Source organism: Periplaneta americana, chromosome 5 (genome assembly GCF_040183065.1).
Source record: "Periplaneta americana isolate PAMFEO1 chromosome 5, P.americana_PAMFEO1_priV1, whole genome shotgun sequence".
Lineage (NCBI taxonomy): Eukaryota > Metazoa > Arthropoda > Insecta > Blattodea > Blattidae > Periplaneta > Periplaneta americana.
The window spans coordinates 194357665-194379501 of NC_091121.1; the positions used below are offsets into that span (position 1 = coordinate 194357665).

Consider the following 21837-nt stretch of genomic DNA (forward strand, 5'->3'; position numbering starts at 1 on the left):
AGTAGGCAGAAGGGGCAACACTTGCTGGGTAGTGTAGTGGCGCTGTAACAGCAATCAGCTGATTCTGGGCATAAAAGCAGTATGGAATATGTGAAGATCACTATACTATCTCTAAACTAATTATAGTGTTGAGTGGATGAAATTAATAAATACATAATTCTTTTACAGGATGACGTATATGTATTTTTAATTTCTTTATTCTGTTATACCCATACTTTGTATCTTGTGCACATTGCGTTTAATACTGGTAACTAATAGTTGGGCTTTAGGCCTCTATTATACCAAATTTTTCCAAGTAAGTTTAATTATTATTTAACGGTAATAAATAAAATATAAAAGCCACGATTCAAGCGCCATTGAGAACCAGGCCGACCAACCAACTGCTGGACAAACGTCCAAAAGAGGTGGACGATCACAACCAGAACGGAAGTACCGTGTGGTTTGCCAGTTGCATTATGACCGCCCAGCCATTATTGCTGGTTGTCACAACCGGATTTCGCTTTATACCTATCGCAACTCTCCCAATGCATCACGATGCAGCGTGAGCACCAGTCCCATACACTGGCCGAAATTTCATGAGATTTCTTCCTCAAACCAGCGTGCATTCAGTAACGCAGTCCTAGGCATAATGCCTGACACCACGACACCACGGCCAGGTCCAGTAACAAATATCGCATACTAGCTGAAAGCACCCGGCGTTGCACGGGTTTTCCTTTCTGCTTCTGTTTTTAATTAAACTGCTTATTACATTTTCGGAAATCTCGGAAAACTAAAACGAATTGCCTTTACTAAGCTAAGATTTATTCTTTACTTAACGTCACTTACATGAATTGATGAACTCCTTAGCGAAATGCCTGCCAGCGTTAACTCAATTTAAAACAGTTGTACATCAGGCATCGAAAAGAAAACATATCATGTGCCTGATGTTCAAGGTTTTTTTTATTTATTTATTCTGGTATAGTTAAAGCCATTAGGCCTTCTCTTCCACACCGCCAGAAATACAAATAAAATTATAGAAAAATCAAACTATGAACAAAATAAAACCTAACGATAAAATGATTCCTTTTCCTCTTTCAGATCAGTTTCAGCATCGAATCAATATGTCACATATATAATTTAATTTATATTGGAAGATTTTTTACCCCTTGACCGCTGTGCACCCACTTATATCATACCCAGTTTTTTTTAAATATGATTTGGAAAACTATATCTCACAAATTCAGAACATATTATATTAATTTTTATTTTATACAATACAGATACAATATAAACTTGCAATAAGTCATTTTTTTAACGTAAAGACTAATATTCTGAGAAACGTATAGGCTTGACGTATTTTAGAAATTGAGAGATTGTTATTTCCACAACGCATAACATACTACATTTGCAACGTGATTATACAGATAGAATTTCGCAGTAACATATTTTCGGACGTGAACAACAATATTTTGATAGACGTATATTTTATAATTAATACAGTGTTATTTTCAATCACCTTATGTACATTCACATACTACATTAGCAACATGACAGAAATATCATTGAATTGCTTTTTGATACGTGTAAAATCTTTTTTTTTTTTTTTTTTTTTTTTTTTTTTTCCCCACTCCTTTGTACAAAATATAGTCGAGGATGTGAAAAACACGCAGTTTTTAAGTAAATGTCTGCAACTTTGAGGTACTGTCCTTGAGCTTCATTTTAATATGGTCATTACAAATGCTAATCGCACTGAATTGCAATTGCATTAAATAGAATGGGTATCATAGCAATATGTGAGATAAAAACATCTTCTCCTTTCGTTTTTCCAGTTAATATTGCGACTTCTATTATGTTTCGCATGAGTTCTTCACACCAATTCATGTTGGTGCATAATTTTGGAGGGTAAATATTTCGCAGTAGTACGTCTGGTTATTCAGTATTAAGTAAATTATGTGGTAGCAATCCTTGTAGTTTGAAATTCTAGAATTCAGTTGGATAAAACACAGCCTGCTCACTATCTACAACTGCATCGAGAAATTCATAATACGGTCCTGGACTGCGTACAGATATTTATTGTACGAATTATCTAGTTTTAGCCTTCATGATGTGTACCAACAATGCTATTCGTGTTATAATTTCCATGGCCTCGTGAAAGTCGATGTTGAATACAAAAGACAATAATAAAAAACAATTGACTATAGAAGATGGCATTTTAATATTACACATGAATGTTTGATCGTATTTATTTCTACTTTTTCATTTTCAATTAACTTAACGTCCATTTGTACAATTTTAATATAGCCTATGTTTTTCTCCTAGTTATGAAGGTTAAATGTACAAACTTTGGTGCATATCAGTCAAAGCATGTAGATCTGTATAGAGAACATATATACCCACTTTCACTTTTAACATATATATTAAGATTTCAGTATAATTGTATTTTGATTTTTTTATTATTTATGTATTAAAACTCCTTTATGGCGGATTAAAATAAAATAACGTATCTAAAATAATGTAAATAAATTATCAAAATAAAAAAGGAATAAACTCAGGTTCGAACCTGTGACCCCTTACACTAAAGTCGCTCACATTACCACGACGCTACAGAGAACTACATATTGAAGAGCTTGAATTAATGTCTTAGGAATGTTTTCATATTTGCTGTGTTGTGTTTAATTTTGAATTTTTTTAAATTAAACAAAAATGTGTTTTATGCCATTTTGTATTGTATATTATTGCCCATGATACATTCAATCAAGAGATCGTCCCTCATTTACGTAGTTTTAATTTAATATTATTTTATTTTATATTTCAATAACAATATGGCCGCTTTTACAACGGAAAAAGACATGACTGGATGACGTCAATAAAAAAAACAATTGATTGTAGATTAGGCCATTTTACTATGATAAATGCCTTTTTTCGTTCTAATTTTTATTGTTTTCAATAATTTAACGTCCATCTGTCCAATTTTAATGTAGCCTATGTTCTTCTCCGGGTTATGAAGATTAAATGTGCAAACTTTGGCAAATATCGGTCAAAGCTTGTACATTTGTATTGAGTACATACATACATAGCCACATTGACTTTTATATATAAGATAAATATAATATTCTGAGAAAATGTTCCTTTCTTTTTCCACTGCAGGCGGGCTGACATGAGAACAAATCTTAGATTATTATTTTTTTTAACTATAAAACAAGATAGTACCGGTAATATTCACAATTACGATCTATCACATTTTCTTACTACATCCTAGGACAGGCTACCATTATATGCGTAATATAGTCGCCCTGGGTGGCGCAGTTGCTATAGCGTTGGCCTTTGTGCCCGAGGGTGCGGGTTCAACCCCAGCTCAGGTCGATGACATTTAAATGCGCTTAAATGAGACAGGCTCATGTCGCTAGATTTACTGGCATGTAAAAGATCTCCAGTGAGACAAAATTCCAGCACACCGGCGACACTGATATAACCTCGGCAGTTGCGAGCGTCGTTAAATAAACCACAATTTTAATTCGTAATACGTGGTATGTACACTACGTAACATCAGCTGATCAGACATTGCTGTTATATTGGCGCCACTTTCACCAGTGAAGCACTATTGAGCGCCCTCTCTGTTTACTTCAATGCAAAGAATGGCCTGTTCATGCCAGTGACCTCAACTTTATAAACTGGATAGGCTACATAGTTCCTGTACAAAAATGCTGAAAGAAACGTAACGTGATCCTTCCATAGCCTACTATTGGCACACCTGAATTGTATGTCTCTTTCTAATTCACATGGCAAATGAGTGTTTAGGCAAAGAAGGGCTTCTGTCAATGAAATGTATTTCATTTTATCCTCCAAATGGTGAAATACTGTGCTGCATATGGCTGTAAAGGTGTAGCGGACCTAAATTCTGGAGGAGGAGATGCTTCTGATTCTGAGAGTTTCGATATACTATTAATATAGCTAGAATTAGCTATAGTAGCAGATAATGCATTAAGGTAAGAATTGAACTGTTTTCCAGCAAACTCCACAGCTCGAGCTTGCTCCACTCCTTGCTGTAATGTCAGAGTATTGTTTTCTAAAGGCCTGTGCAGTATTTCAGAAGAGAGTCCGGTAATAACAGAGTTACAATATAATCATCTCTATTTTGAGTTTGATTTGCGACTTTAAAATAACAATCCTTGCTTACAGATAGGAGTGTCTGAATATTACATTGTCTTAGAAATTCTCCACTTTGCTGTCTTTCGTGGCAAGTAAATGTCTAGCATATATTTGACTAGCTTGCGTTATATAAAGAGCATTGAGAGTAGCGGAAGCTAACTATGTGCCGGTACCAATTTCACTTACAAAACCATAAACAGAATGAGATCAATAATAATTAATCACAAGATTTAAATTATCTGAATCTGAAAAAAGTAAATGACAGTGCACATAAAAATACCAGAACCAAATTCACTTTCATGTCCAGTCGCAACAGTCCCAACACCTGTTAGTAAGACATTACAATTAAAAACACTATAGCAACAAGGCTGTCTTCTTTCAAGTGCAAATTTTTATTATTTTCAAGGCCATACTGTCTCATGTGCAAGTTGCAACACAAGCACAAAAGTTACGTCATGGATGGACATGATAAATGTCAATTCCCTGATGATATGGTCGAATTTATAATCATTTTGATTTCAGTATCATTAAATTAATGGTACCTAGTGACAAATGGAATAATACGAAGGCTGCACTTGAACCAGTTACATTAAAGGTGGACATATGGTTGTTTCCATGAATGTATTCGATCTGGTTTCTATAAACATCGCACTTGAATGGTGCCTCGGCAATAAACAAGTGGACGGTCAGTTACCGGTATGCTTGCGGACATGACTTCCAAGATTCTTCTTGTACGCAAAAACCTTTCCACAAACGTCACATTTGAATGGCTTTTCGCCAGTGTGCTGGCGTTCGTGGCCAATTAGCTCACGCGATTGCATGAAACATTTCCCACAAACATTGCATTTGAATGGTTTTTCGCCGGTATGCCGACGTTTATGGCTTTTTAGATAAGACGACTGCGAGAAACACTTTCCACACACTTCGCATTTGAATGGTTTCTCGGCCGTATGCTGGCGTTCGTGTCTTTTTCGGAGGCCGCATTGCGAAAAACATTTTCCACAGACATCGCATTTGAATGGTTTTTCACCGGTATGAAGGCGTTTATGGCTTTTTAAATGAGGTGACTGCGAGAAACACTTTCCACAGATATCGCATTTAAATGGTTTCTGGCCTGTGTGCAGACGTCCGTGACGATTTAGATATGCTTGAGTCATAAACAACTTACAACAAACGTCACATTTGAAAGGCTTTTCGCCCATGTGCATCAGGACATGCCTCTTCAGATTTCCCGCTAACGAGAAACGCTTTCCACACACATCGCATACGAATTCCTTCTCATCTGTACCAGTGCGCATAATATTTGCTGAGGACACAGACTCCTTGGCATCGTGATGTACTTCATGTGAACTGCCGCCACACTCCGACGACGCTGAGCTGTCATGTGTATCTGCAAGACTACGATGAAACAAATGCCATCAGTGTACAAGTATTTATAGTAAATAAGCACACATATGTGTGTACAAGGAATCGTATTCAAATGTTAGAAGTGAAGAACTGATAGTAGACTCTTATACATTGTGCTGTGAGGAACAATTTTAATGTTACATCAAACATGTCTGACATAATATATTTAAAAGTTCAGAATTATTTTCCCTTTCAATGTGGATGATCAGGATACCGAGTCAACTCTATTATGCTACACTGGACTCGACATTGACTTTACCACGATATCGAAAAATGAAAGTAAAAAAAAAAAATAATCTTATATTAAGCTAATCTTGGAAAAGAAAATGCACATCATTAAAAAGTCACCAATACATGATTTTGCAGGAAGACAACTGCATCTCACCTCAATACACACTTGTGGATAAAGATTATAAAATTTTGAATATGATAATGAAAATGAATCGTCATGGTTTTGTGAGGAATGTATATATGCAAATAACAAAATTAATGTATAACATTTCAAAGTAGAAAAAAAAAAAATTAGAAACGGGTTCCCATTATACACATTTCCTAGAAAAGAAGCAAATGGTAATCTAGAGGGAAGTAACCATTTCCTTGTTACCAGTATGCTTCCGTACATGTCTTCCCAGATTCTTTTTGTATGCAAAAACACTTTCACAAACATCCCATTTGAATAGCTGCATGCCAGTATGCTGGCGTTTGTGGCCAATTAGCTAACTTGAAACACTTTCTGCAAACAGAAGACCCTTTGTCTCTGATCTTTCTTCTGAATGTCACATCAGTAGGAAACTGGAGAACTAATACTGCCATACATAACTGGCAGAGATGATGATCAGGAGGCAATTGAGGAACATAACATAATTCATCAACTACACGCATTCTGATACAAATATGTGTTCTCTGCCACCACAAGGCATAAGGCAGTTCTTTGAATGCCAAACCAACGATCTGAAAGAGACTGAATTACTGAGCGGCATTCGAAATAGAATTACCGGTATATTATACATTTATAGGGACTGGTAATGTTGAAGAAATACCAATAAAACTTTGAAAGACAATAAGAAACACAATGAAATGTTTACAGCAAAAGAAAAAAACAGTGGCAGTAAAGACACATACTTTCTAGTTACATATTTTGTGTATTGTGAAACAATATTTACTTTATGATGTTATCAGTCACATACATCTTGAAGTAAATAACCATATTCCTACTTTATAATTCACTCGTGCATGCCCTCTCCAGTACCTCCCTAACGCTGGCAAATTCATATGAACTGTTACATACTGCAGAAGAAAACTTCCACATCGGATGTATTACAATCTATAACATTTTCAAAAGTGTATTATAATAATCTTATTAAAAACCCACGCACCGTATCTATAAGTGAACGTATGAACTGTAAAACTAATATCACATAATTTTATGTTTTTCCTCCACTGTATACCACCCAGTGTTCTATGTCGTTATCTATTACTTGTTATATTATATTTTGATTAATATTGACGTCTTTTACAGTGGCGTTGTTTCTGCTGGTGACCAGGTAAGAGAACTGAAATGAAGACTGGCACACTATCCTTACCTTTCAGAGAAAACCTCATTCTCCTCTGCTGTTACTTCGAACTTCAACTCCTCCTTCACTCTGTCCAACTCACACAGTTCTTCCTAAGAATAAATATGGAGAAATGGCACAAGTTAACATGAACAAATAGTCTACTTACATTTTTAATACTGGAGACTAACATTTAAATCCTAAGTCTAAGTAAATTTTCAGGTAAAGAAGACACTTCATGGAACAATTTTCCAAGGGATTCCTCTGCCAAATATATATCATAAGTGAACGAAATTTAATGTGATGCAAGAATAATCTATAAACTGACTATTTCACTTTCCAGTGACTAATTTGGCGGAATCCACATCAATCTAACTATATCTAAGTAGCAATAATGTCAAGGAAATAATTGCTCCAGGGCCAGGTATCGAACCCGGGACCTTTGGCTGAGCGCCCCAACGCTCTACCGACTGAGCTACCCATGACCTGTACCAGGCCCCGGCTCAATTATTCACATACCTCAAGCAGGTTGACAGAACCTCAAAGCCTGTTATTGAGTGCACACTTTCTGTGTGACTTAAATTTATGGTTTTCTGTGAACGAACAATAAACGGGCATTATATGAATCTGGAGTTCAGATATAGCTCCTGTGAAGTCAGATATGTATAATATCTAAGTACTTACTTAATCGCTGGAAATTAATGTAAATTTTATCAAATATAAAAACTGAAATAAAATATGTGTTCAAGTTACAATATATATGAAGAAATATACCAACAATTAATAATACTCTCATTATGTTATTGGCTGTCAAATAAGAGAAGACGTCGTGCTTAATGGTGTATAATAAACGCAAATTATAAAAAGTGTCAAGGTTTCAGAGGAAATGAATGTAAACACTAAATGAAAATATAGTCTAGTTGCCTCACGAGTGATGCCTTTCTGGTGTCACTTATGAGGTTGAACCCTGTCTTCGGACAGTTGACTAAACAACAACCTCAATTTAACATAGCATCACCCACATATTCGAACAAAATGTATACGAGTAGGTACGTGTTGAAAGTAAATAATTTAAAGATTAAGGAATAATTCACACATCAATTCTATTCACATATTGTAACAAAAATACTAATAAATTAATTCTACACTGAATATTAATGTCTCTCTTATATAACAAAGAACAATGCGAGAAACATGTATACCGATGTCAACTGTGGTGAACAAATCAGTCTTGGGATTACAAACTGGAAGAAGAAGAAGAAGAAGAAGAAGAAGAAGAAGAAGAAGAAGAAGAAGAAGAAGAAGAAGAAGAAGAAGAAGAAGAAGAAGAAGAAGAAGAAGAAGAGAAGAGATAGCGAACCATATAAGCTCCACTCACCTCAATTTCGCACTTCACAAATTGAAAATTATTTGGCATTGCAATTTCCCCAAATGTCACGTCTGATGTAAGATCATAACTGTAGTCCTCAGGCTCCGTCTTTATCCGAATTGAGTGCAGATTGAATAAATTCACATCCTGGAGAACACAGAGACATCTCAAAGGAGAACTTTGTCCTTAAATCTTTGAACAGCATTAGAATTGACACATACAGCAGCCGGTTCTTCATACTAGTGTTTAGCCACTACTGAACTCCTTGTAGTACAGACAAGAAACAATGGAAGAAAATAAGGTAGAAGGGGATCAAGACTTACAACTTCATACAACTACTGAGAAAATCTGGTCGCAGGCACACGCACACACACTCCTCCACGCGTCTTGGATCTAAAATAATTATTTTCCTTTTAAGATCAAAGAAAATACGAATACATCAGTAATGTATTGTGTGATTTGCAAGGGCTGATTTCGCCACGCAATATGATTGTTCTCTGGTAGGGATATGACTGCCTCCGGGTCTAATGGTCAACATGCTGGAAGTCCCAGTTTCGATTCATGGGCTCTGCTCTAGAAAATTTTCCTTAAGAAGAAAAGTTCCCTGAGTGTCTATGTTCTGGAAATTTGTAGGAATGTGAGGCTGATTGTCATATCCCTCTCCCCCCCTCTCTCTCTCTCTCTCCCCCCTTTAAAACTGAAATATTAATTGCAGAATATATATTTGGCAGAGATCTCTAATACTCCACACAATTGAATAAAACTACAAAATCCTCAAATCTGTATGCATTACAGAAAAATATATGTGATAAGGAAAATGAACAACTGATGTAGAGTTGGCTTTCTATAGTCTGATCAAATCTATTAAATATAATTTGGGAGATGTATACCTTTCTTTCATAACGTACCTATATCATAAATGTCGCATACCGATAGAGTAATAAGTTTCAATTTACCTCCGACAGAGGCCCTTTCTTTGCTACATCTGTGTTGTCATTTGTTTTTATAGCCAATGGGTCAACATCAGGCTCCATCTTGATCAAATCCATCAGAACTGAAAGACATTAACATTCATTCACACAAACAGCTGATGGAAAACATTAGCACATTCTTGTCTAAGTATTACAGAATACAAATACAGAATTCCTTTAGTACACTCTTAGACAAAAAAAATGACCGGACTCTTGAAGCGTAAATTTGTCTAAGTTCCGTTCGGCTATGCACCTGATACACAAGACTAAAATCAGAGTAGTAAGGACGACACCAGCGAGATCCAAGAACACACTCTTATACCGGCAAACAACTGCTTGAACTGTGTATGTGTCATAGCTCCGTGGTAAAACTCTGACTTCATACGCAGAAAGCCCGGGTTCGTATCCGCCTTCGGATAAGTATGTATGTTTATTTCGTTTTATTTTTTCTCTAGCTGAAATCGAATGATACATTTATTAACGTGCACAGGAGTTTGGAAATTAAACAAAAACATTCAGTAATATTGGAGACTTCTTCCTAATTACCCTTGAATTAAAACAAATGCTCAGTTCTTGGATTTTCTCCCTTCTCCATAAGGAGTATTGCTCGGTTACTAAAATTAGTAGTAGTAGTAGTAGTAGTAGTAGTAGTAGTAGTAGTAGTAGTAGTAGTAGTAGTAGTAGTAGTAGTAGTAGTAGTAGTAGTAGTAGTAGTAGCAGTAGTAATAATAATAATAATAATAACAATAATAATAACTCTAATAATAATAATAATAATATTATTGCAACAACGAGAATAATAACAATAATAATATTCATAGTATTACAAACCCGAGAATAATAATAATAATAATAATAATAATAATAATAATAATAATAACAATAATAATAATCATTATCATCATCATAAAGTTAATAGTATTGCAAAAACGAGATGAATAATGTTAAAGACAAAACCAATGCATTTCGAGATATAGGCTACACTCGTAGATAGTGCCGTTACATATCTGCTTTGTAATAGCTCCGTGGTAACAGCCTTGCTTCTTGTGTAGGCGATTCAAGGTCGTGTACCCCGTAAGGACGTCAGACGTTTATTTCTATACTGATGTGTAATTTATTTAGAGACATCTGGAACTTCTGAAACAAACTTAGTTCTGCGCACATGTAACTGCGCATATTAAACGTGAAACAACTATTCTCTCTTGTCATTATCAGGGGTAACAGAAGACATAGGCCAGATACGAGTAGACAAGCTCTTCTCTCTCTTGTGAGGGAGGCCGGATTTTCAGCTACTGAGGCAGATAGGCGACTAGGAGTGCACGATTCCACAGCTAGAAGATGGGTGAGATTATCCAGAGAAGGAATTGAACATCGTCAGCCAACTCGTGCACAGGATGCTGCTTTAGTTGCAGAAGTAGAAGCGAACCCACTTCTTCAATTAAAGTAAATGCCCGTTTTCCTGTATCTTCTCGCACTGTCATAAGGAGTCTGCGGGACGTAGGACGTTATCCAAGAGTGGCAGCAACGAAAGGGTGCATCACTGATGACCACAGATTATTCCGCCTTGCATTTGCAGAGGAAAATGTTAATTTAGATTGGAATAAGGTAATATTTTCAGACGAAGTTACTTTTTCCTCTGACAATTATGGACGGCAAATAGTCTACCGTTCACGGAGATCCCGATACGATCCTACGCGTGTGGCAACTCACTTTTGCAGTGGTCGTGTATCTGTTCCATGTTGGGGCTAGATGTCCAGTGACGGACTGGGTGTTCTTTGGCGGCTCGACGGAAACCTTAATGCCCAACAATACAAGGTCTTATTGGAAAATGTTATGCTTCCCTCTGTACGGTTGATATATCCTGATTATGAGATCATATTTCAACAGATAATAATCATCGTGTTCACACATGTGTCTAGGTCGTGAGATGGTTTTCAGAGAGGCCATATATCAGACTGATAGAATGGCCTCCCTGTTCACCAGATCTGAATGTCCTAGAAAATGTGTGGTCGGAGGTGAAGAAAACTTTGAACGCGATGATAAATACAATGCCACGTCGGCTGACCACAAAAGATGCACTCTGTAACATTATCGAGGGCGTTTGGGATCGTGTATCTTCATGTCGACAGTACCTGAGATGCCTGATCGGATCCATACCCCGTATGATGCAGGCGGTTACAGATGTGGAGGGATTATATACCCGGTATTGAATTTTTTGTCTATTTTGATTTTTTTTATTGGTCTCCGAGATGTATTTCTTTATTTTGTTTAAAACAAAGAAAAGAATTATGTTTGTTTATTCCTATCCGAGAAGGATTTCCTTTACTTAAGGTTTATTTTTCTTTATTTCTATCCGAGAAGATTTCGTTTAATGTCTTTAAATACAAGATACAAGGGAAAGGATTGCTATTATGTATCTAACGTGCCCTTTGTAAATATTCAACTTTCTGTTAAATATTTCACAATACTGGTTATTATCAATATACAAAAAGTAAAAAATGAGAATGAAAAAACAAAGTTTAGACTGAGATTCGAACTCGAAACCTTTCGAATACAAGACCACAATGCTACCGACTACGCTATGCAAAAGAGACGATAACTCTTCTATTTAAGAAGCATGTTATATAATCATCATATAGTGGTGGCAGTGGAGTGTTGGAAACATTTACGACAGAAGAAATTCATTTGCGTGTGTATCATGCTCTGATGAATGCACCCGAAGTCTTCCGAATCGGACTAGAATCTGGAGCCCGGTCATTTTTTTTGTCTAAGAGTGTACCATGGTGTATAAATGCGAGACGTGTGTGTTTGTGTGTGTGTCTATACACATAAAAATATATAACGGTTCACAATGTCAGGCGTAAGTAATGTCATTAATTCTGGTAGATGATTCCTTTAGTAAAGAGCAACAAAACGTTCAAATACCATTCTGATGTGTTTTGAATAGTTTTCCAGAAAAATGTGCATTTTAAAATACATGAATTATGAGATCGTGCAACACTGTGTTATCAGTAGGGAGTGCACATAAGTCTGTGTTGTTCTGAACAACCCTATACATGAGCCAAAGTTTCAACCTCACTGTGGCATCGCCTAGTTTTCAGTTCACTCTCTATCTCTTGTGTTGGCAATATATTGATTATCTGATCTCATCAAAAGTTGACAACTGATAATTTGTTGAAGGACTGCCGGCCATGTAGTTCGAAAGAGACCAAGGCCTTTACATTTACTCTCAGAGTAAATCATTGAATCTGGAGTATCTGTAGGTAAACATAGTATTTCTTCCAGCGTTGTTTTAATCATTTTATCTGCGTCTTGTAGGGAACAAATTTGAATTTTTTCGAGAGGAAGTGAGAAAAAGTGGTACATTAATATCGGACAGATTGAAGAGTTGAGGATTTTAAATTTCTGATCTGGATGTAACCAAGGTGAAGAAGTAGATCAAATTTATTTTTTAATTTTGAAATAATTTTTTGAGAGTCAAATATCTCACATTTCCAATTATAAAACGTTAAAAAATGAAATGGTTTGGAAGAAATATAGACAAATGTGCATTTGAGCATGTCACACAAACTCCCAACCTTTCTTTGTAATAATTATTGTAATGAAGCACGGTTTCTACACATAATTATTAACAAAGGTCAGCACTTCATAAATAATTGAATTTAACATACAGAAGTTATGATTTATTTGCCTTAAATGTGCATTCAAATAGGCCTATGTCATTTCTAATAGAAAATTTCGCGCCCTTACACCGTAGAATTTTTTTATGCTTTTTTTCAAAAAATTCGAATCAAAACAAAAAAAAAAAAAAAAAAAAAGAAAGAAAAGACATAACAAGCAGAGATTCATGAGATTTTTCTTTTTCGTGAAAATGTCGCATTTTTATGGAATGACCCATTGTTGCTGATGACGTTCTGAAGGTTTGCTCTATCTTTGTTTTCAGATGAACATGAAGACTGTGCGAATCAAGAAGGGTTTTTATTCTACATGCTCCAATCGTTACTCATCTAAAGTCCTTGACTGACCTCACAGGAATCTAAGAGGTCCAATTTACACCAAATTTATACTATATAGTGTATGTAAGAAATAAAAACTTTCTGTACGATGTACAGTACATTCTTATATTTATTTTTAATTGTTACATTTTATGCACCAAATACTTTGGCTAGCTTAGTAGTTATCAAGTTAAAATGAGCAGGCCTAATGTGTTGTTTTATCAGTGAATAAAGACGAGTACTTTCCACAGACCAAAAATTGGTAGAATACAATACAGGTAAGTATCTAAACAAAAACTGTGCCAGAACATTGAGAGAAATCAAGGCAAACTCTCCAGAGAGAAGTAGTCATTCTAGGGAAAATCCTTGCCTGTCTATCATTCGGCGATTTTTTTTGTCTTTTTCTTTCTTTCTTTCTTTCTTTCTGCCTGGGGAAGTACAATTTTTTGTTTCAGGAAAAATACTCATTTTATATTCACTAAACAAACGCATTAGACTTCTACTCATTTTAACTTGATATTTTGCAACATCCACCACAATAGTCAAAGACTTTGATCCTGGGAAATCTAATCGGAATATGTTGTGTAGTCATCTTTAGTGTTTCTCCTCTCCTTTGGTTCAATGCTCGTCATTAATGCTCAAACAGTTTGCTTGCCTGCATTTTAAAGGTTTACGATTGTACTTTCCCTTGAAGACTAAACTAGTCCTGAGGTAGTTCCCTTCGTACTCCACTTATACACCTTACATAGGGATTCTTTTATTATAGGATATCGCTTAATTTTCGTCAAGTTTGACAAACGGCGACGTCACAACATGGCGGTAGTTACGTCACAACATGGCCGACGTAAACCAACACGACGAGTAAATAAAACTACCGTATCTAAAATGAATAATCACACAAATTGACGATATCCCATTCTGGAACAGAGCCCATCCGCTCTTATCCAACATAGGATATCAGCAAAACAATTTCACAACATCCCATTCTGGAACACAACCCATCCGTTCTTATTCAAAATAGGAGATCATCAACACGATCCCATAGGTGAAATTTCGGCAATTCGACACTATACACGGCAGAGAAAACGCACTATATAATCGAATTCACAGTATTCGACCTCATGTCACTGAGATATCACCTCAACTAACCCACTAACCTTCTCACATACGTCGACCTCATGTCACTGAGATATCACCTCAACTAACCCACTAACCTTCTCACATATGTCGACCTCATGTCTCACCTCAACTAACCCCCTAACCTTCTCACATACGTCGACCTTGTTCAGTCCTCCGTTTCACTCCTCTTGGGCAGCAATAATAATAATAATAATAATAATTATTATTATTATTATTGGACACTGAACGATTATTATTAGACTAAACTAGCGCTGAGGTAGTTCCCTTCGCACTCCACTTATACACCTTGAATATACGAATGTGACAAGTTAGATTTGGTTTGGTTAGTTTAGATTTTCGTTGTGCCTTGCATATGCGATCAACAGCATCTTCACAAAAAAAAAAAAAAAAAAAAAAAAAAAAAAAAAAAAAAGTCTAAATTCAACGATTATCACTTCCGAAATCACCGGAACTACCTCAGCGCTAGTTTCAAGTAGTTCAAACCAACGCCACATACATAAAATTTACATTTTCAATACCGGTACCGCTAAATGAAAATTCAGTATACATAATTAAATTCTCTTAACCCTTCTGTAAAAAGGCTACTACAAATCACACACAGATACATACCGTACTTAAACTGGCAATGGTAAACTTTAGTGGTCCCTGCTTAGATCATAATAATTATGCACACGCCGCCAAAAGTAGAATAGTAGAGCAGTGTTGCCAAATGCCAACAACTCAACATAAAAAACATTTGGATAAACCTGAGAGGATAAAAAGAAGGATAAACTCCAGAACATGGATTGCACCCTTGCACCTTTCCCTCTACCTTGCAAGTAGTCTCTATTTATTTGTCTATGGTCCTAATAGTCACAGCGCTCCAAGCAGCTAGCAACTACCGCGAGAAATGCAAAAAATCATCCCAAACTTCGTGACTATATATTAGACTGTTGTTATATTCTGTACCTATATATGATTTAAATGTCATCAATATAGCTCTTCAATTAAAGCAATAAGAATAAAGTGTACAGAATAGGCCTACTGTTTTCTACCTGTCCTGTAAAGTCGTGATTTTGGAGTTAGTGTTCTTTGACATCAAGCGCTCGCTTATCAGATTGAGATGTATCGGTCATCTTTAGAACACGCCCAAATTACGTAATTATAGAAGACGACCGTTGTAGATTGCAGACGTTACCGGATACAGGCGTCACTCCGTCATTTGAAATGTAGCGTCGCATGAGTTGGAACTGTTCTAGAGACGCATCAAGACCTGGTGAACGTAAGTTGATATAGGTAATTATAACTTCTGATTTCCGTTAATTTTTCTTCATTTTGTGCTATATAAATACTGACAACAAACACTTTTCTTTAATAGTTTACCTTCACGAGCTCGTTTCCACGGGGAGTTTTGTCTCTGGCGTCTGAAAGAATAATGGCGTGCTTAGAATTAAATAATTTAAATCTGACTTAATCTAATACATCTTTTCAAAAAAATGGGAATTGGAATAAAGATAATGTTAATAAGAAAGAAGTCTCCACACATACCCCTGAAATAGCATTAACTACACTGAAATTATCTCGCAATGCAACAAGTAAACTTTAATACAGTTACGCACATTCCCTCAAAATAAATTGCACAATTAATGGCCAGTTATTGAAATGCAGGAAACATTCGAAAGACACTATTAATTCTCTATTTAATCAACATGTCTATATAACAGATCAGAGCTTTGGGATCTTAGCGCAAACTGATGGATTCCATGTATGCCTACCGGTGTTTGCTACATAGATTCCGTAAGTATGTTTTATTGTACTATTCGTAAACACACTGTAGTCGAGCCTTAGATCGTTAAACTATAAAACTTCTTTGGATCGCACTGACGTTAAACCCGACATTTGCGAGACTGACAAGAGATCAAGAAAACTGTAGACCTGAATCTATCTATAGTGTATCTATAGTACCGGTAGTTCCGTTTTCGGCGTGCACAACACCGGAGCGGGGGTATGGTAATTGCGCAGAAGACGTCAGCTGTTCATATTGTCACTTTTTAAGTACTCTTACATCTCGTAGGCATTACTATTAACTCTGATACTGTTATTATGTTCGTTATACATACATTATGCTGGTTTTTGACGGTTCAGGAATAATATAGAAAGGTTATGGCGAAGGTATTTTGGGGAGGCAGCGGAGGGCTTGCCTCCCGCTATAAACCCCCGGCCATATCAATGGATATCGTCTTTGCAGGTAGAGAAAGCATTAATACACAAATATAGGTTAAGTTTAGTACTCTTCTTATATCTGATTTGCTGTCTTCATTGAATTGCCAATGTGCTGTTTTGAAGTAATAAAACTCTGTTAACATTAACCTATACGGATATCGTTCGTCAAATTGAAATTCAAATCATTTTCAAAATAGTCAACATGAAACGATGAATTTATATCGACAGTTGAAATTTGTTGAATATTATCGAAGGACCAAACCTATATGCACATAGATTTATTCCCCTTCAGAAACAACTAATTAAACTAAAAGAACTCCAAAAGGAAATAACATTCTTCGATAGTCACTTTGTAATGCTTAAAACGAATTTAGACGAGTTAAAAGAGCCCTTTTGGGTTCCCAGCCTACAATGTTCTGTAAAACTGCAATTACGTATAAACCAGGTTCTATTGTACTGTATTTTTAGATGTCTTTTATCCCTTTTATTTTTCAGAGCCCATTGACTCCTGTTTTGAGTTTAATATATTCTTCAGCACCTAGACCCTTATTGAGCGAGTACCGTACCTGTATCTATTTGCCTCGCAGTGCTCCATCATGTTCAGTCGGCCCAGAGCTTCTATCTGGGCTTGATGAGGTGCATCCGTCTGAAGTGGAAGCTGCGCTGGCCTCCGCATCGAACCCGCGTGCTCTGCTCTGACCTGCCTCCATCACAGAGGACTGCATGCTGCCTCTGGAGCATAGAGCCCTTCAACAAGTTCAGGTATACAGGGCTCCACAAGTTACAGACTACCGGTAGTATTAAAATTCTTATATTTGATGTCTATCATTCTGTAGTAAATTGACTCAGTGATACTGTATATGAAGAGAATCGGACCAATAGTTTAGTAGAAATCGCTGTACACAGACTGACTAGTATTCATGTCTATTATTCTGTGTTAAATTGACTCGTAGGTACTAAATATCAAGAAAATTCGTCCAGTAGTGTAATAGAAATCTCTATACACATTGGTACTAGTACTAAAATTGTTATATTTCATGTCTATTATTCTCAGATAAATTAAGTCGTAGCTACTGAATATGAACTAAATCCGCCCAATAGTTTAGTATAAATCGCTGTACACATACAGACTAGTTCTAAAATTCTTATATTTTATGTCTATCATTCTGTGGTAAATTGACTCAGTTATACCCAATATGAAGTGAAGCCGACTTATAGTTTAATTGACGTTATATCGCACAATTTTATCACTTCCCTAGCATTTGTTTAATTTATCACTGACCTAGCCTTGTTTTTCTTTTGCCAAAATTTTAAACTGCAAATTCCTTACGGTACTATAAAACATGCTTTGCGATCGTTATTTGTTTAGAGCATAGACTGCCAACTGAATATGGCGGCTGAATATGAAACGTTTTGGTGAAGGTACTCTTTATGCCAGCATACTGTCTTCTAATCGTGTAATAGTCAATTAAATCGCAGTGGAGTTTTAATATTCTCTTGATTATTGTACTAACCATTGTGTAGAAATGTTTTAATTATTTCATGTGGGTCATTCCACGAAAATGCGTCATTTTCACGAAAAATAAAAATCTCACGAATCTCTGCTTGTTATATGTAATTTTTTTCGTTACGATCCGAATTTTTTGAATCTGATAACACTGATTGTGTAACAACACGTATGTGGGAGAAAAAGCACCAAGAACTCTGTGGTTTAAGAGCGCGAAATTATCTATTAGAAATCACATATTTGAATGCATATTTAAGGCAAATAAATCATTACTTCGGTATGTTAAATACAATTAATAATGAAGTGCGGACCTTTGTTAATAATTACAATGCATAGAAACCGTAATACAATGATTATTTCGTGCTTGATTGCAATTATTACAAGGAAAGGTTGAGAGTTCGTGTGTCACGCTCAAATGGACATTTGTTTATATTTCTTCAAAACCATTTAATTTTTTCATTTTCCATAAATGTAAAAGTGAGAAACATCACATAACAATAAACTTCTTATATGGATTTATGTACGTATTCTACAAGAAAAACACACGACACGCGTAACACAATGACTGTGACACACGAACAAAAATGTTATGTTCGTGTGTCACTAAAGTTTATCCTAAAATCCAGTTACAAATTTTGTTGTTATTGGAAGTCTTTACGCTTAAACATAATTAGTAATTTCAAATACTTATTGTTGATTTAGATAATTGTGTGTGCGTGCACACGCACCTATATACGTTTTTTTCAATGTACATAAACTGTAAGTTAAACACTGTTGAAAATATGTGTTCCATAACACTGTTATAAGGGGGAAAGGAACTGGCCACGCTATCCCATTATCTCCTGGCGTAGTTGCCTCATAAGTGGTGCCTTCTTGGTATCAATTGTGAGGTTCACACCTGTCTTTGGACAGACTAAACAACGATTGTTGTAAAAATATAGTGTGTAGGCCTAAAATTAGCATAAGACAATTTATGCCTAAAGTTTGTATAAAATATTTATTATTTTTTTAATTCCTTGAATTAAAAACTTAAAAAATTGGTTTATGTTAATTTATTTCATATTAAAAACAAGCTTATGCAGTACATCTATATCATAAACGGGTAGCCACCATACTAGGGCCGTGTATAAATAAATTCGTATAATTATTTGCACATTAGGTAAATGGTACTAAATTGCTGATATTAATTTAAAATAGTTTTATTTAATAACATTAATTAATTTACGCTAGGCATCATTTAGCATTTCTAAAAGTTAGGCCTTTTTAAATCTATATTAGTTTTTCTATTGATATAAATATTAATACATTTTGAAAATTTTTTGATAGTATTTTCAAGAATTTAAGTTGGGCTGATTACTTGGTTGGGTTTTTTCCGAGGTTTTCTCCAACCATAAGGCGAATGTCAGGTAATCTATGGCGAATTTTCGGCCTCATCTCGCCAAATACCATTTCGCTATCACCAATCCCATTGACACTAACCTAGTGGTTGATACAGTGTCGTTAAATGACCAAGTAAAAAAAAAAGACTTCAAATATAGGCTACATATGAAGTAACAAAATCTTGTGATAGCGAAGAATTTAAAGTGTCTGTGATGTCCAAGGAAGGGAATGGTTGACATATTCGTCACATGACATTACACAGGAAATATCACCACATATGGTTGTAAACAACCGTGGATATTTTAAATTGAAAAGTGTATTATAGTGTAATCTAGTGGTTTTTTGTATAATAAGAACTGTAGGCATAGTGTATAAGTCTTCCACAAGAAGTGATGTATTTATAGTGCATTTAAAACAATTAGTAACCAACATGACAAATGTTCGTGTGTCACGTTCGTATGGCGCAACACATTTTCAATATTTTGTTTCCTAATGGCACTGTTAATTTTTTTTTTGAGTTCGTGATTTAGCAGTTTCATGTACTACACAAGTGTCTTAATTGTTTGGAAAACAACAGAATGCATTTATGTCATTTGGCACAATAATATGAACATTTTCCATTTTGGTAATAAAACTAGTGGCAAGAAAATGTTCGTGTGTCACACCATACAATATTTAACATTTTTTGCATTATTAATTATTCCTTTTCATTAAGAATTTTTGTTTATATTTAGGAATACTTATGTTAAAAGACAGTAATGTCTTTTTCATGACGTACTAAGTATTTAATTAAATATCCTGTGAAGATGATAGTTAGGTACTTAAAAAATGTTACGTGTGTCACTATGGAATGACCCATGTTTTATTCTTAACTTTTTTTTTCTATTAGAACGATTGATTGTATGAACTGATATGTTGGTTTAACTGTAACGGAATATTTAGAGGCGGGCATGGAGACATACGGTATTGGTATAAGACATGTATTTCTTTTTAATGTATCCCATATTTATTTTGCGTGTAATTTCCTCTCGAATGTCATTTATATGTTATTGTTGATATTTGAATTTTTCCACTCTTAAGAACGAAAAATTTCCAGTTTTTATTATGTTAAACAGTGAAATAATTAATTGGGTGTTAACTGTACAACCTTAATAGTGAAGGAAGCATTCGTGTGAGGGGAAAACTTTGAAAACCTGTCAATTTTTAGAGAATTTGTAGAATCTTCTGAAAATGTACAAATCAGGTTTTGAAAGTTCGCATCTAAAATAGAATCATACCGTCTACGCTTCCTTCTCATTTTTTATGCATGAAGAGAGTATGGCTGAGTTCGGTTGACGTAAAAATTGCGATACTCTCCCTTATGTGATTTGTTTACCCCCCCATATCCCGCCCTGCATAAACCCTCTTTATATAATTTGCCCTTGGGCTTTCTTTATTCTATATTTTCTACTACTACAATCGTTGTACATTTACATTTATTGAATTAATTTTAATACCTTACCTGGGCGAGATTCGAACCTGCGAAGTTGGGATTTGAAGTACAGCGCCGCAACCAACTAAGCCAACCTGCGACTTGCTGGAGTATGCTCAAAAGACGTGTATAGTGTAGTGATGTGATGTAACCAATTTCACCTCACGAATAATTGTAACATTTAAAAATTATTCCAAGACTTCAAAAGGAAGGAACTAATTATTGAAATGGAAAAATATATTCTTGTGAGATAGTTTTCCTGAATTTATTTTACTGTTCCGAGCATAAATTACCTGGCCAAGTTCGGAATAGATGGACTGGCGGCGCTACTATAGCGAGCGTAATGATGTCTAAAGACTCTGATAGATGGAGCCATTGTTTGGATCAGAGCAGTGATCTCAACATTAGCTCAATGGATCAGAGTTGTTCTGAAGTTTCACAAGGTATTCTGGATTGCGATGTTTGCTTTTTTTTTTCTTCAAGGATACGAAATATATTAGTCCTAATGCAGAAGTGGAATAGTTTTTGTGTATCAGTTTTAATGTCTATAATCGCATGCACATTTGAGTGCTCTAGAATGTAATGAAGTAAACTTGAGACAAAATTGTTGCTTTCATAAAACACGTTCATTTTGCGTGTAATGTATTGGAAACTTGTAATATTTATGCAACATGCTATTGGCAACACTGCATTTGAAAATGCTGTCTTTGAGTG

At 35.4% G+C, this 21837-nt stretch overlaps 1 protein-coding gene across 1 annotated transcript in view; it reads right to left on the reverse strand.

Moving 5' to 3' along the window:
• The window catches only part of LOC138700464 (zinc finger protein 107-like), a 40701-nt gene extending 19170 nt beyond the window's left edge, over window positions 1–21531 (reverse strand). Inside the window, exons 1-7 of the mRNA XM_069827076.1 lie at window positions 21154–21531; window positions 17332–17512; window positions 15926–15966; window positions 9414–9511; window positions 8467–8604; window positions 7119–7201; window positions 4817–5526 (exon numbers count right to left, since the gene is read on the reverse strand). Coding sequence (XP_069683177.1) covers window positions 4817–5526; window positions 7119–7201; window positions 8467–8604; window positions 9414–9511; window positions 15926–15966; window positions 17332–17441 — 1180 coding nt within the window. The 5' untranslated portion in view covers window positions 17442–17512; window positions 21154–21531. The remainder of the gene's footprint in view (window positions 1–4816; window positions 5527–7118; window positions 7202–8466; window positions 8605–9413; window positions 9512–15925; window positions 15967–17331; window positions 17513–21153) is intronic.
• Between the last annotated feature and the right edge of the window lie 306 nt (window positions 21532–21837).